Raw genomic sequence first — 14682 nt, forward strand, 5'->3', positions numbered from 1 at the left:
TGGGGAAGATGGAATTTTACCAACTGCACAAATACACCCTCTGTCGAGTCTGTGTAGTAACGAAGGAGATAGGGTTCTCCTCTGTGAGGTCCTGGAAATAATGATGGCCAAGAACATGAATGTTGAAATAGTGCTAACTGGAGAGCTGTTGATGATGAGGTGGAGCGGAGACACATTTCCCCTGAATTCGACTTCCATCTCCACAACATCTGTCTCTCACTGATAAACAACATGTGTACCCCAAGGGTGTGTGCTTAGCTCACTGATCCACTCTCATGGCTGTATTGCTAGGCACAGCTCAAATGTCATTTACAAATTCACCGATGACACATCTGTTGTTAGCAGAATCTCAGATAGTGACAAAGTTATACAGGAATGAGATAGATTGACTGGTTGAGTAGTGTCACATTAACAACCTTGCACCCAACATCAGTAAAACAAAGGAAGTGACAGTGGACTTTAGGAAGGGGAAGTCAGGAGAACACACACCTGCCCTCAGTGAGGGGTCAGCAGTGGAAAAGGTGAGCAGTTTTAAGTTCCTGAGTGTCAACATCTCAGAGGATCTATTCTGGGCCCAACACACTGACGTGACTATACTTCATTAGGAGCTTGAGGAGATTTGGTATGTCACCAAAGACTAGCAAATTTCCACGACGTGATGTGGAGAGCATTCCAACTAGTTGCATCACCACCTGGTATGGACGTTACCACGCACAGAATAGAGAAAAGCTAGCGAGGGTTGCAGACTCAGCCAGTTCCATTATAGGCATTAGTCTCCCCACCATTGAGGACATATTCAAAAGCTGTAGACTCAAGACAGGCAGCATCCACCATCAAACATCACCATCGAGGACATGACCTCTTCTTCTTATCACCATTGGAGAGGAGGAACAGGAGTGTGAAGATGCACGCTCAACATTTAGAAACAGCTTCTTCCCCTCTGTCTTCAGATTTCTCAATGGTCCACGAACCCATGAATATTGTTGTTCCTCTCCGTACAACAAGCAAGGCGCATTAAGTGGCAACCTTGCCATTTCTTTAGCATTTGTCTGTTATATACAAAGCTGAGTTGCTTGCTCGACACTCAACCCAGCACGATGGTAAGTGTGGAAGGAGCCAGCCTGATTCAAACCGGGGACCACTTGCTTCGAAGTCCGGTGCAAATGCTGTTACACCACCAGCCATGCCCATGAATATTACCTCCATATTTTGCTCATTTTTTTGAACTACTTATTTTTAAATTTCCTAATGTAAATTATAGTAATTTTTAATATTTTGCACTGCACTGCAAAGCAACAAATTTTATGACATATGTCAGTGATAATAAACCCGATTCTGATTCTGAAGAAAAAAACCAATTTGGCAGTTTCAAGGCTTTCAAAAGAGTGTGCTAATTTATCAAAAGGAAGGAGAAGGGGCAGAAGTTTGGACTGTAGTGTGTTTGGCTAGCTGTTATTAAATTTAATTGGCTCCAGAATTAACAACTGAAGACTTCCTGGACCACCCTACCACAATGCTTTCAACTCCAATCTGCTGGCCTTTTGAAAGTCAAAGAAGGTATTCAAGGAAAATGATGGCTATTGTGTATGTGGCTGTTTACACAACAATATCATTAATAAAAACGCTAGAGACTGGAGCTAAGTTAACGGGGCTTTTACTTACAGAACTTGAACTGAACACATATATATAGATCAATACGTGCCTGATAGCGCATGCTCAAAAACGTGTTACTACGACATAAAATAGTCCCATATTATACAGTAGGCTATATGGTACACTCTTCCCCCTTTTTTTTAAAGCATATCACCTGTTTTTCTTTTGCAGCACTACGCTAAATGAATACTGTATGTGTAACCTTAATATATAAACGCCTACCAACTGTTTAATTAGTAATTTAATAATATGAAATTATAACAAAGTAACGTAATAATAATAATAATAATTATTATTATTATAACAGGTCTCTGGGGGGGGAGGGGGTCTTCTCTGCCTCTCCAGGTAACGTCTGCCCTGCAACGTTTGATTTGGGGAATTAGTCTCCACAGGTACATCAAGCAGGTCCTCAGCACTGATAACAGGCTTATCTGTGGGCGAGGCTGATGTGGTCACATCAGGAGTGTTTGCTTCTATGTCTGGGGAGTCAGGGCAAGATGTTGTTGTGTTTTGCACTTGAGCATTCAGGATTTGATCCACATGTTTTGCACTTGAGCATTCAGGATTTGATCCACATTCGGAACAGCCACGCGCGCTGCATTGCGCTGCCATCTTCTCATCCCTCCTAGGGGCATTTGTGGGTGAATGGTAAGGAGCCGATGTAAAGTGCTTCGTTCCATTGTTCTTCACAAAACTTTGGAATTCTTCAGAGACAAATTGTCGTCCATTGTCTGTGCAGATTTGTTCTGGTATACCATTCCTGGCGAACATGGTCCTCAGCACTGTAATGATCTTTTCCAATATGGTTGTCTTCATTTTGATGACCTCTGGCCATTTGGAATGTGCATCAACTGTGATTAAAAAGACAGAATCCATGAATGGCCCAGCAAAGTCGATGTGCACTCGCTGCCATGGTGATGAGGGCCATTCCCACAGATGGAGAGGGGCTTGTGGTGGTGTGTTCTGGATCTTTTGACATCCAGAGCAGTTCTTGGTCACGTCCTCAATCTGTTCATCGATTCCTGGCCACCACACATAAGCATGGGCAAGACCTTTCATCTTCAGGGTACCCAGGTGCTCCTCGTGCAGTTCCTCCAGCACTCTGGTACGTAACTTCGGAGGAATCACAACTCCTGAGCCACACATTAGTGTTCCCCGACACACTGACAACTGCTCCTTCCTCGCTGAGAAAGCTACAAACAGTGTGTTACCCCACAGTGGCCATCCCTTTACTGTGATGTCATACTCTTTTGACAACATAGGGTCATTGTGTGTTTCCCTTTCAATGAGGCTGTTTGTTACTGGTAATAGTTCAACTATTGTTCTGTGAAAGATCTCTGCTGAATCCGTTTGCGTAGTTACCTCGGAAGTGGGCAGTGGCAAGCGTCACAAACCATCTGCGTTGCCATGTTGCCTGGTCCCCTTGTGTTTGATGTTGTACCTGTGACCTCCTAAGAAAAGGGATCATCGCTGTAGCCTTGTGCTGTCATCACTGGAACGCTTTTTCTTGGATTGAAGATTGACACGAGTGGCTGATGGTCAGTCAACAGAGTAAACTTCTGGCCATACAGGTAGTAACTAGGTTTCTTGACTCCCTACACGAGGCTTAGGGTCTCTCTGTCAATCTGTGCGTAGTTGCACTCAGCTGAAGTTAGCATATTTGAGGAAAAAGGCTATTGGTCTTTCGGAGCCATCTGGAAACTTGTGCGATAACACAGCTCCTATCCCATGGGGCAAGGCATCACAAGCTCGTCGGATTGGAAAGGAGGGGTCAAAGTGCATGAGCACCCCGCCTGAGGTTATGGGTCTTTTAGTTTCTTGAAACGCCTTCTCACAGCTCTCAGTCCACTTCCATTGTGTCCCTGCCTGTAACAGTGCATTTAGTGGGTGTAGGACTGTGGATAGGTTAGGCAAGAACTTGTGGTAGTAGTTCACTAGTCCAAGATATGCTCTCAGCTGAGACATATTTTCAGGTGGTGATGCTTTAAGCACCGCTTCTGTCTTGTCTTGAGACATGTGTAAGCCATCCTTGTTGATCACATGCCCACAGCATGAAATTTCCTTTCTGAAAAACTCACATTTCTGTCGATTAGCTCTGAGCCTATATTCTCGTAACCTGGTGAGCACTTGTTTTAGGTGAGAAAGATGTTCATCGTCATCTTTGCTAGTGACAAGGATGTCATCCAGGTAACACTGAGTCCCTGGAATTCCCTGCAGGACCTGGTCCATTGCCCTTTACCAGATTGCAGGCACTGATGCTATCCCAAACACCAACCTGTTGTACTGATAAAGTCCTTTGTGTGTATTTATTATCAGGTATTTCTTGGATGCTTCCTCAACTTCCATTTAGAGGTAAGCCTGGCTCAAATCAATTTTTGTGAAATGTTCCCCTCCTGACAGGGAAGCAAAGATGTCCTCAATACAAGGTAGAGGATACTGTACTGCATGGAGAACTGGGTTAACAGTCACTTTAAAGTCACCACATATGCGCACCTTGTTTGGTTTTCCTGGTTTTGTGCTGGAGGTCTTCTTCATCACTGGAACAATAGGCGTGGCCCATTCACTCCAATCCACCTTTGACAGGACCCCAGTCTGCCCAGAATTTTCAGCTCTGCCTCTACTGTAGGATGGATTGCATATGGCACTGGCCTGGCTTTGTGAAATTTTGGACATGCATTTTCCTCAATCTCAATCTTTGCTTTCATGCCCTGAAGCGTTCCTATTCCTTTCATGAACACTTCCTCAGAGTCAGCAAGTATTTGCGACAGTCTCTTAGATGTAGCCTTGCTGCCCTCCTTTGCTGACACATTTAGTGCCTTGATGGTGTGCCAATCCAACTGAATTTTCCTGAGCCATTCACGTCCCAGCAACGGTGGTCCTCCATTTTTCAAGACATAGAGGTTCAGTTGCTGCGTTTTACCTCCGTGGGTCACTGTCACTTTAATTTTGCCTTCAGGATGCACTTTCAGTCCTGTGTTATCCTTTAGCAGTAGTTTAGTTCGTTTCAAAGGTATGTGTGAAAGCAGTTGTTTGTAGTCGCGTACAGAGATCACTGTTAAGGCTGAGCCTGTATCCAACTCCATTTTCAGTATCACACCTGCCACCTGTGGAGTGATCGATATTACTCTTCGATCATCTGCCTCTTCCATGCTGTGAAGTGGCAGACAAGACAATTCACTGTCGTCTGAGTCATTTTCATCAGAATTGCTTTTTTTTATTTTGTGCACGTTGTTATATTTTCCTTTCTGGGGTTTCTTGTTTCTCTGTATTTTGCCCTTTTCCTGCTTTTACTAGCTTTGCATACTCTGCCAGTGTAGCCCTGTTTGCCACAGTTTCGGCATTCTTTATCTTTAAACCAATAACCATCAGGGTCATGTGACCTGATCCCACAAAGGTAACATTTTTTTCCTTCATTTCCGCGTAGTGTAATTTTATTCTTAACATATTCCAGAGATTTTTGTTGTATCTCTGAAGCACCTCATGCAGCTGCTTCTAATGATATTGAGATGTTTAGCGCTTTCTCGAATGTAAGGTCTTTTTCACACAGGAGCTTCTTCTGTGTGGTTTCACAGTACATGCCACACACTAACCTATCCCTCAATGCGTCTGATAGCCCAGCTCCAAATTGACAACGTTCTGATAATTTGCACAATTCAGCACAATATTCACAGAAATGCTTTCATTTTTGCTCTGATTCCATTTATGGAATTTAAATCTTTCAGCAATGACCAGCAGTTTGGGGTTTAAATGCTGTTGGAGAGTATTCTACTATTTGCTTGAAAGTTTTATCAGCTGGCTTTTCAGGGGTTAACAAGCTCCGTAGTAGGCTATATGTTTTCGCGCCCATTACAGTAAGTAAGACACTGGCTTTAATATCGTTAGTATCACAATATAACTCTATTCTTTCAATATAAGTTGCCCAGTCTTCAATGCCACTGTAATGGTTCCAATTAATGCCATCCTTGTTGTGTTAATTTATTGTTGTTATGTAAATTTAGCCTCGGTCCCTTGTTTTCTTTTTGACACTCGTGACCTTTTTTTTGCTAGCATCGTGAGCGTACTCTGGCTGGATGCATGTGTCGCTCCTTTTTTTTTTATCTCCCTTCTGAGGCAAGCAGACCTTCAGCCCTGGGGTTCAGCGCCGGCTGTGGTCTCACCTGGACTTGCTGCGGCCCTGACTGTGTCCTTCAGTCTCCCGACGTTCCCGACTCCGGCTGAACTCCCGCTTCTTTTCAGACTCGCGGCCTCATTATGCCTCTTCTGAGTGCCGTTATCAATTAAAGCACGTCATTCTGATACGATGCAGTTTCATTAACCTCGTTGCCAATTAGTTGTGTATGTGGCCGTTTACACAACAATATCATTAATAAAAACGCTAGAGACTGGAGCTAAGTTAACAGGGGCTTTTACTTAAGGAACCCGAACTGAACACATATATACAGATCAATACGTGCCTAATAGTGCATGCTCAATAATGTGTTATGACGACATAAAAATAGTCCCATATTATACAGGAGGCTACATGGTACAATGGCTTTAATTTTTGAACAGGATATTGTCACCAGATTTTTTTTTCTAATTTCTTTCCCAACAGTTCTGTTCTCATTCTGCCCCGTCTTCATCAAATATGCTAAGCAGTAATAAAACAGCCAACAGTCAGCAGTAACTACCTTCCCAAAGATGCTGTGTGAAAATGCATTATTACCTGAAAACAAACGTGAAACTGGTAAATGGATGCTGACTTGATGCTGAGACACACGATACTGTATCGTATCCACAGAATGCCCACACATATTCAATGTGATAGGCTGTTCACCATCACAAGGCCCATTCTGACACTGCAATAAAACAATCAAACACTTCCTGTATGCTTCAATGAGGACCCTTTCCTGGAAAAATAGAAGTAGAAGTTACTTTTAGTGGAACAAAGACCAAAGGCAGACTGATGAAACAAATCATAATGTTCTAGTTTCATTAGTACAGTAAATAACAATCCCAAGCAGAAACAAAAATAATTTGGCAAGGAATATTTTAAAAAATCTAATCAAAAATTAACTTCAAGAATGATAAACCAGAAAAATCAAATAGATTACAAAATGGTTGTGAACCTGCAGCCAAGAAACTCCAAGATGTTGAAGAACACTATACGTTAACCTTGAGCAGACTAGCAATAATTACAAGAAGTCATTTATGCAGATGCACTCCATCCTAATTTGGGACAAAGATTCATGAGATTGTTTACTAACACCAAAAATTCCAGCTTCTAAAACTTCCAGAAACAAAAAATAGCAAATATTTTCTGGGAGAGAGCATGTTTCAGAGGAAGGATTTCCTTAATTGCAGCATCAGCTTTGTGAGATTTGAAACCTGGGACATTAATTTAGACAGAATAATATATCTGATAGCTAGCCTGAAGAAAACAAGAGACACAGAGGAAACTAATCAGTTCACGTGGAGTAATGAATCAATGCTTCCACAGCTGAATATTGCATATTGCTTTTGAGTTAAATATTTACAAGATGTACATTGGACTAATTAAGACTAACAAAAAATCCACAGTAATCTAAACTGGTGAGATTAAGCTGATTGAACTAGTTAGTTGCCCAATAGAAACTTTAAAGCAAATTTTAGTTTGAACAAGTTGACTAATTTTTTCTGTTGCATAACTTATAGTAAAAAGCAAAGTACTTATTTTCTACCTCAATATAAGCACTGCTCACATGCTAAAAAGTGAATAAAAATGTATTCTTACGTCTGAGGCGCACCAATCCTGAATCATAGAAATAATGTGTGTGAGTTTCATCTGTAAGGTAAATGCTGCCTCCCACTCGGGTTCCATCTCTATGTGTTGACCAACTTGCCTTGTTACTGGATCCATTCCCTGTAAAGGAAGTGCAAATGTTCAAATCAGCTAAATATTATATTTAAAAAATTATTCAACACTAGACTATAAGACATAGAAGCAGAATTAGGCCATTCAGCCCATTGAGTCTGCTCCGCCACTCCATCATGGCTGATCCCAAATTCCACTCAACCTCATACACCTGCCTTCTTGCCATATCCTTTGATGTCCTGACCAATCAGGAAATCATTAACTTCTGCCTTAAATATACCCACTAATTTGGCCTCCATCCCAGTCTGTGACAGAGCATTCCATAGATTTTCTACTCTCTGGCACAGATTTACCACTCTCTGGCTATAAAAAGAACTCTTTCTTACCTCTGTTCTAAAGGGTCACCACTTGATTTTAAGGCTATGCCCTCTGGTTCTGGATACCCCTACCAGAGGAAACATCCTCTCCACAGCCATCCTATGTAGTCCTTTCAACATTCGGTACGTTTAAATGAGATCCCCCCCACATTATTCTAAATTCCAGTGAGTACAGGCTCAAAGCTGCCAAATGCTCCTCACATGTTAATCCCTTCATTCACTGAATCATCCTCATGAACCTCCTCTGGACTGTTTCCATTGACAACACATCCTTTCTGAGGTATGGGGCCCAAAACTGTTGACAACACTCCAAGTGCGGCCTGACTAGTGTCTTATAAAGGCTCAGCATTATCTCCTAGCTTTTACCTTCTATTCGCCTTGAAATACATACAGACAGACATACATACTTTATTGATCCAGAGGGAAATTGAGTTTCGCTACAGCTGCACCAACCAAGAATAGAGCATAAATATAGCAATACAAAAAGCACAAACAATCGAACAACAATATGCAAACTATGCCAGATGAAAATAAGTCCAGGACCAGCCTATTGGCTCAGGGTGTCTGACCCTCCATGGGAGGAGCTGCAAAGTTGGATGGCCACAGGCAGGAACAACCTCCCATGACGCCCAGTGCTGTATCTTGGTGGAATATGGCCAGAGTCCAACAGCAAAAAGTTCAATATCCGGGCTACAAACACGTCCCTCCATCGTAATATGCCCAGGATTGCACCATCCGTTGTTAACCAGAACAGCAAGCTCCCAACTCCTTCACGCTTACCGCTCTCAGTGCACTTCCGGACAGTCCGAACAGTCTGAAAGCCCTCCATGGAAATGTTTTGGTCGGGTATGTCCTCGTGCAGCCACGTTTCAGTAAAGCGCATAACACTGCTCTCCCGAAATGTTCTCTGACTCCTGGCTAGCGCCGTCAACTCGTCCATTTTATTACCCACCAAACTCCTCTTCTCCATAAGTCTCTGTTGTCTCGACCCGGTACTCCTTCCTCGCCTTTGTGATTCCCTTCTGCATCCTCTATGTGTTTTCCTACAGATTTCAGCCAGGGTGTCCGCCGCTCTGTTCGCTAAACAGGCCAGCATAAATGCAATCAGTTGGTCCCTGGAATAAACAATACGACCATACTGCTGCCCCGCTAATGAGATGTGTCCGAGTGTAACTATTTCCAGCGCTAAAAACCCAAATAAAACTCTCTCCACCAGCATGTTACAGAGGGTGCAGCTTCAACGTGTTACCATGAAAAAAAAACAACAAATAACGTTAAGTTAAAAAAGCAAGAAAACTAGTCGTAACGGTTGTAACAGGCTGCATGCACAACCAGTGCATGCGCACTGAATGTGCACAAATGAATGCTAACACTGCATTTGCCTTCTTTACTACAGACTCAACCTGTAAATTAACCTTCTGGGAGTTTTGCACAAGGACTCCTAAGTCCCCCTACACCTCTGATATTTGAACCTACTCCCCACTTAGATAATAGTCTGTACTATTGCTCCTTTACCAAAATGCATTATCATACATTTCTCAACACTGTATTCCATCTACCATTTTTTACCTATTCTTCCAATTTGTCCAAGTTCTACTGCAATCACATTGCTTCCTCAGCACTACCTACCCCTCCACCCACCTTTGTATCATCTGCAAACTTTGCCACAAAGCCTTCAATTCCAGTATCAAAATCATTGACAAACAATGTGAAAAATAGTGGTCCCAATACTGACCCCTGAAGCACACCACTAGTCTCCGGTAGCCAACCAGAAAATGTTCCTTTTATTCCCACTCACTGTCTCCTGCCTGTAAGCCATTCCACTATCCATGCCAGTATCTTTCCTGGAACACCACAGAATTTTATATTGTTAAGCAGCCTTATAGAAACACTGAAAAACTACAGCACAATACAATTTGACCCACAATGCTGTGCCGAACATGTACTTACTTTAGAAATTACCTAGGGTTACCCAAAGCCGTCTATTTTTCTCAGCTGATGTAACTATCCAGGAGTCTCTTAAGAGACCCTATTGTATCGGCCTCCACCACCATCGCCGCAGTCCATTCCACACACTCACCACTCTCTGTGTAAAAAACCTACCCGTGACATCTCCTCTGTACCTACTTCCAAGCACCTTAAAACTGTGCTCTCTCATGATAGCTATTTCAGCCCTGGGAAAAAGCCTCTGACTAACCACACGACCAATGCCTCTCGTCATCTTCTCCACCTCTATCAGGTTACGTCTCATTCTCCATCGCACCAAGGAAAAAAGGACCAGTTCACTCAACCTATTCTCATAAGGCATGCTCCCCAAGCCAGGCAACATCCTTGTAAATCTCCTCTGCACCCTTTCTATAGTTTCCACATTCTTCCTGTAGTGAGGTGACCAGAACTGAGCATAGTACTCCAGGTCGGGGTCTGACCAGGGTCCTATATAGTTGAAACATTACCTCTCAGCTCTTAAACTCAATCACACAGTTGATGATGGCCAATGCACCGTAGGCCTTCTTAACCACAGAGTCAACCTGTGCAGCAGCTTTGAGTGTCCTATGGACTCGGTCCCCAAGATCCCGCTGATCTTCCACACTGTCAAGAGTCTTACGATTAATAATATATATCATATTTGACCTACCAAAATGAACCACCTCACACTTACCTGGGTTGAACTCCATCTGCCACTTCCCATCCCAGTTTTGCATCCTATCAATGTCCCGCTGTAAACTCAGACAGTCCTCCACACCATCCACAACACCCCCAACCTTCATGTCATCAGCAAATTTACTGACCCGTCCCTCCGCTTCCTCATCCAGGTCATTTATCAAAATCATGAAGGGGTCCCAGAACAGATCCCTGAGGCACACCACTGGTCACTGACTGCCATGCAAAATATGATCCGTCTACAACCACTCTTTGCCTTCTGTGAGCAAGCCAATTCTGGATCCACAAAGCAAGGTCTCTTTGGATCCCATACCTCCTTACTTTCTCAATAAGCCTTGCATGGGGTACCTTATCAAATGTCTTGCTGAAATCTATATACACTTGCATCTACTGCTCTACCTTCATCAATGTGTTTAGTCACATCCTCAAAAAAATTCAATCAGGCTCGTAAGGCACGACCTACCTTTAACAAAGCCATGCTGACTATTCCTAATCATATTATGCCTCTCCAAATATTCATAAATCCTGCATCTCAGGACCTTTTCCATCAATTTACCAGCCACTGAAGCAAGAGTCACTGGTCGATAATTTCCTGGGCTACCTCTATTTCCTTTCTTGAATAAGGGAACAACATCTGCAACCCTCCAATCCTCTGGAACTTCTCCTGTCTCCATTGATGATGTAAAGATCATCGCCAGAGGCTCAGCAATCTCCTCCTTCGCCTCCCACAGTGGTCTGGGGTACATCTCATCTGGTCCCGTAGACTTATCCAACTTGATGCTTTCCAAAAGCTCCACCACATCCTCTTTCTTAATGTCAATATGCTCAAGCTTTTCAATGCACTACAAGTGATTGCTACAATTGCCAAGATCCTTTTCCGTAGTGAATACTAAAGCAAAGTATTCATTAAGTACTTCAGCTATCTCCATACACACTTTTCCACTGTCAAACTTGATTGGTCTTATTATCTCACGTCTTATCCTCTTGCTCTTCACATACTTGTAGAATGCCTTGGGATTTTCCTTTAATCCTGCTCACCAAGGCCTACTCATGGCCCCTTCTGGCTCTCCTTATTTCATTCTTAGGCTCCTTACTGCTAGCCTTATAATCTTCTAGTTCTCTATCATTACATAGTTTTTTGAACCTTTCGTAAGCTTTTCTTTTTTTCTTGACTAGATTTTCAATAGCCTTTGTACACCACGGTTCCTGTACCCGACCATCCTTTCCCCATCTCATTGGAACATACCTATGCAGAACACCATCCAAATATCCCCTGAACATCTGACACTTTCTGCCATACACTTCCCCGAGAACACCTGTTCCCAATTTATTCTTCCAAGTTCCTGCCTGATAGCTTCATATTTCCCCTTACTCAAATTAAATGCTTTCCTAACTTGCCTGTTCCTATCCCTCTCCAATGCTATGGTAAAGGAGATGGAATTGTGATCACTATCTCCAAAATGCTCTCTCACTGAGAGACTTGACACCTGACCAGGTTCATTTCCCAATACCAGATCAAGTACAACCTCTCCTCTTGTAGGCTTATATACATACTGTGTCAGGAAACCTTCCTGAACACACCTAACAAACTCCACCCCATCTAAACCCCTCGCTTGTGGGAGATGCCAATCAATATTTGGGAAATTAAAATCTCCCATCACGACAACCCTGTTATTATTACCTTCCAGAATCTGTCTCTCTATCAGCTCCTCGATGTCCCTGTTACTTTTGGGTGGTCTATTAAAAACAAACCAGTAGAGTTATTGACTCCTTCCTGTTTCTAATTTCCACCCACAGAGGCTCCGTAGACAATCCCTCCATGACTTCCTCCTTTTCTGAAGCTGTGACACTATCTCTGATCAGCAATGCCACATCCCACCTCTTTTGCCTCCCTCCCTGTCCTTTCTGAAACATTTGAAGCCTGGCACTCATTCCAGGAAAGTAACCATTCCTGCCCCTGAACCATGCAGGCTTCTGTAATAGCCACAACATCATAGCTCCAAGTACTGATCCATGCTTTAAACTCATCCGCTTTGTTCATGATGCTTCTTACATTAAAATAGACACATCTCAAAATATCAGTCTGAGCGTATCCCTTCTCTATCACCTGCCTATCCTCCCCCTCACACTGTCTCCTAGCTTTCTCTTTATGTGAGCCAACACCCCTTCCTCTGTCTCTTCACTTCCGTTCCCACCCCCCAGCAATTCTGGTCTCGGATGCAGCCTCCTGTGGCACCTTATCAAACTCCTGATGAAAATCCAAGTAAATGACATCCACTGCCTCCTTTGTCCACCCTGCTTGTTACTTCCTCAAAAGAACTCTAACATATTTGTAGGCACGATTTCACTTTACAGAAACCATGCTGACTTTGACTTATTTCCTCCTTAGTCTCCAAGAACCTTGAAACATCATCCTGAATAATAGATTCCACCACTTTCCCAACCACTGAGGTTAGGCTAACTGGCTGATAATCTCCTTTCTTTTGTCTTCCTCCTTTCTTAAAGAGTGGAGTGACATTTGCAATCTTCCAGTCCTCAGGGACCATGCCAGAATCAAGTGATTCTTGAAAGTTCATGACCAATGAATTTGTTATCTCTTCAGCAACCTCTCTCAGGACTCTGGGATGTAGTCCACCTGGTCCAAGTGACTTATCCATCTTAAGATCTTTGAATTTGGCTAGTACTTTTTCCTTTGTAATAGCAATGGCACTCACTCCTGCTCCCTGACACTCATGGACCTCTGGCACACTGCTCATGCCTTCGACAGTGAAGACAGATGGAAAGCACCCTTTAAGGTCATCTGCCATTTCTTTGTCCCCCATTATTAACTCACCAGCATTATTTTCCAGTGGTCCAATATCAACTCTCACTTCCCTTTTACTCTTTATATAACTGAACAAAAATCTTTTGGCATCTCGCTTTACAATATTGGCCTTTCTTTCAGCTTTTTAGTTGTCTATTGTTAGATTTTAAACGCTTCCCAATCATTCAATTTCCTACTAACTTTTGCCACCTTTTATGCCCTTTCCTTGGCTTTTATGCAGTCCTTAGCTTCCTTTGTCAGCCACGGTTGCCTACATCTGCCATTTAACACTTCTTCCTCCGTAGGATATATCTATCCTGCACCTTGTGAACTATTCCCAGAAATTTCAGCCATCTGTACTCTGCCATCATCCCCGCCAGTATCCTCCTCCATCTGGGCAGGCTCCTCCCTCAGGCCTCTGTCATTCCCTTCATTTGCGATACTGATATATGTGACTTATGCTTCTCCCTCTCAATTTGCAGAATGAACTCAATCATATTATGATCACTGCCTCCTAAGGAATCCTTTATGTTAGCTCCTTAATAAGACACACGTTATTACACAACACCCAACCTAAGGTAGCCCTTCCCCAAGTAGGCTCAAGAACAAGCTGCTCTAAAAAGATATCTTGTAGGCATTCAACAAAGTCCCTCCCTTGCCATCCAACACCAACCTGATTTTCCCAATCCCCTTGTATATTGAAGTCCCCATTATAATTGTGATGTTACCCTTATTACATGCCTTTTCCAGCTGCCTTTCCAATCTCAACCCCCCCATCTTGGTTACTATTTGGAGGCCTGTCTAATGGTCATTTTCACCTTTGTAATTTTTTAATTCCACCCACAAAGATGCAACATTCTCTGACCCTATGTCACCTTTCTAAAGATGTAATTCCTACTCTTAACAACAGAGCCACACCACTGCCTATGCCTTCCTGCCTGTTCTTTCAATACAAAGTATATTCTTTTGATGTTAAGCTGCCAACTATGGCCTTCTTTCAGCCATGACTCAGTGATGCCCACAATGTCATACCAACCAATCTCCAATTGCATCATGAGTTCATCCACCTTATTCTGAACGTTACGTGCATTTAAATACAACACCTTCAGTCCTTCATTTCTCGCCTTTTTGAATTTTGCCTGTGTGGTACAATTTAACTCTTTGCTCTGTCTGTATTTGTACCCAATCATTGTCTTGTCCTTCCTTACATTCATGTTATACCTATCATCTACTTGTAAATTATCATCTACTTGTAAACCTGCTGGCTCATCCTCAGCTCTATCATTCTCCTGTCACATTAGTTTAAACCACAAAAATAGGTAAAATCTTGTTTTTCAAAAATATTTTTAAAAAAA

General features: G+C 42.7%; 1 protein-coding gene across 7 annotated transcripts in view; it reads right to left on the bottom strand.

Annotated features, from left to right (window-relative positions):
• Window positions 1-14682, bottom strand: part of ubr2 (ubiquitin protein ligase E3 component n-recognin 2) — a 176924-nt gene that overhangs the window by 101914 nt on the left and 60328 nt on the right. For 6 of the 7 annotated variants that reach the window (XM_072265038.1, XM_072265036.1, XM_072265037.1 and 3 more), the window contains exons 14-15: window positions 7406-7534; window positions 6359-6542 (exon numbers count right to left, since the gene is read on the bottom strand). In XM_072265038.1, the coding sequence (XP_072121139.1) occupies window positions 6359-6542; window positions 7406-7534 (313 nt within the window). Of the gene's footprint in view, window positions 1-6358; window positions 6543-7405; window positions 7535-8585; window positions 8944-14682 lie in introns of those variants that run through there. The other variant, XM_072265042.1, reaches the window with a different exon arrangement.

Source organism: Mobula birostris, chromosome 8 (assembly GCF_030028105.1).
Source record: "Mobula birostris isolate sMobBir1 chromosome 8, sMobBir1.hap1, whole genome shotgun sequence".
Lineage (NCBI taxonomy): Eukaryota > Metazoa > Chordata > Chondrichthyes > Myliobatiformes > Myliobatidae > Mobula > Mobula birostris.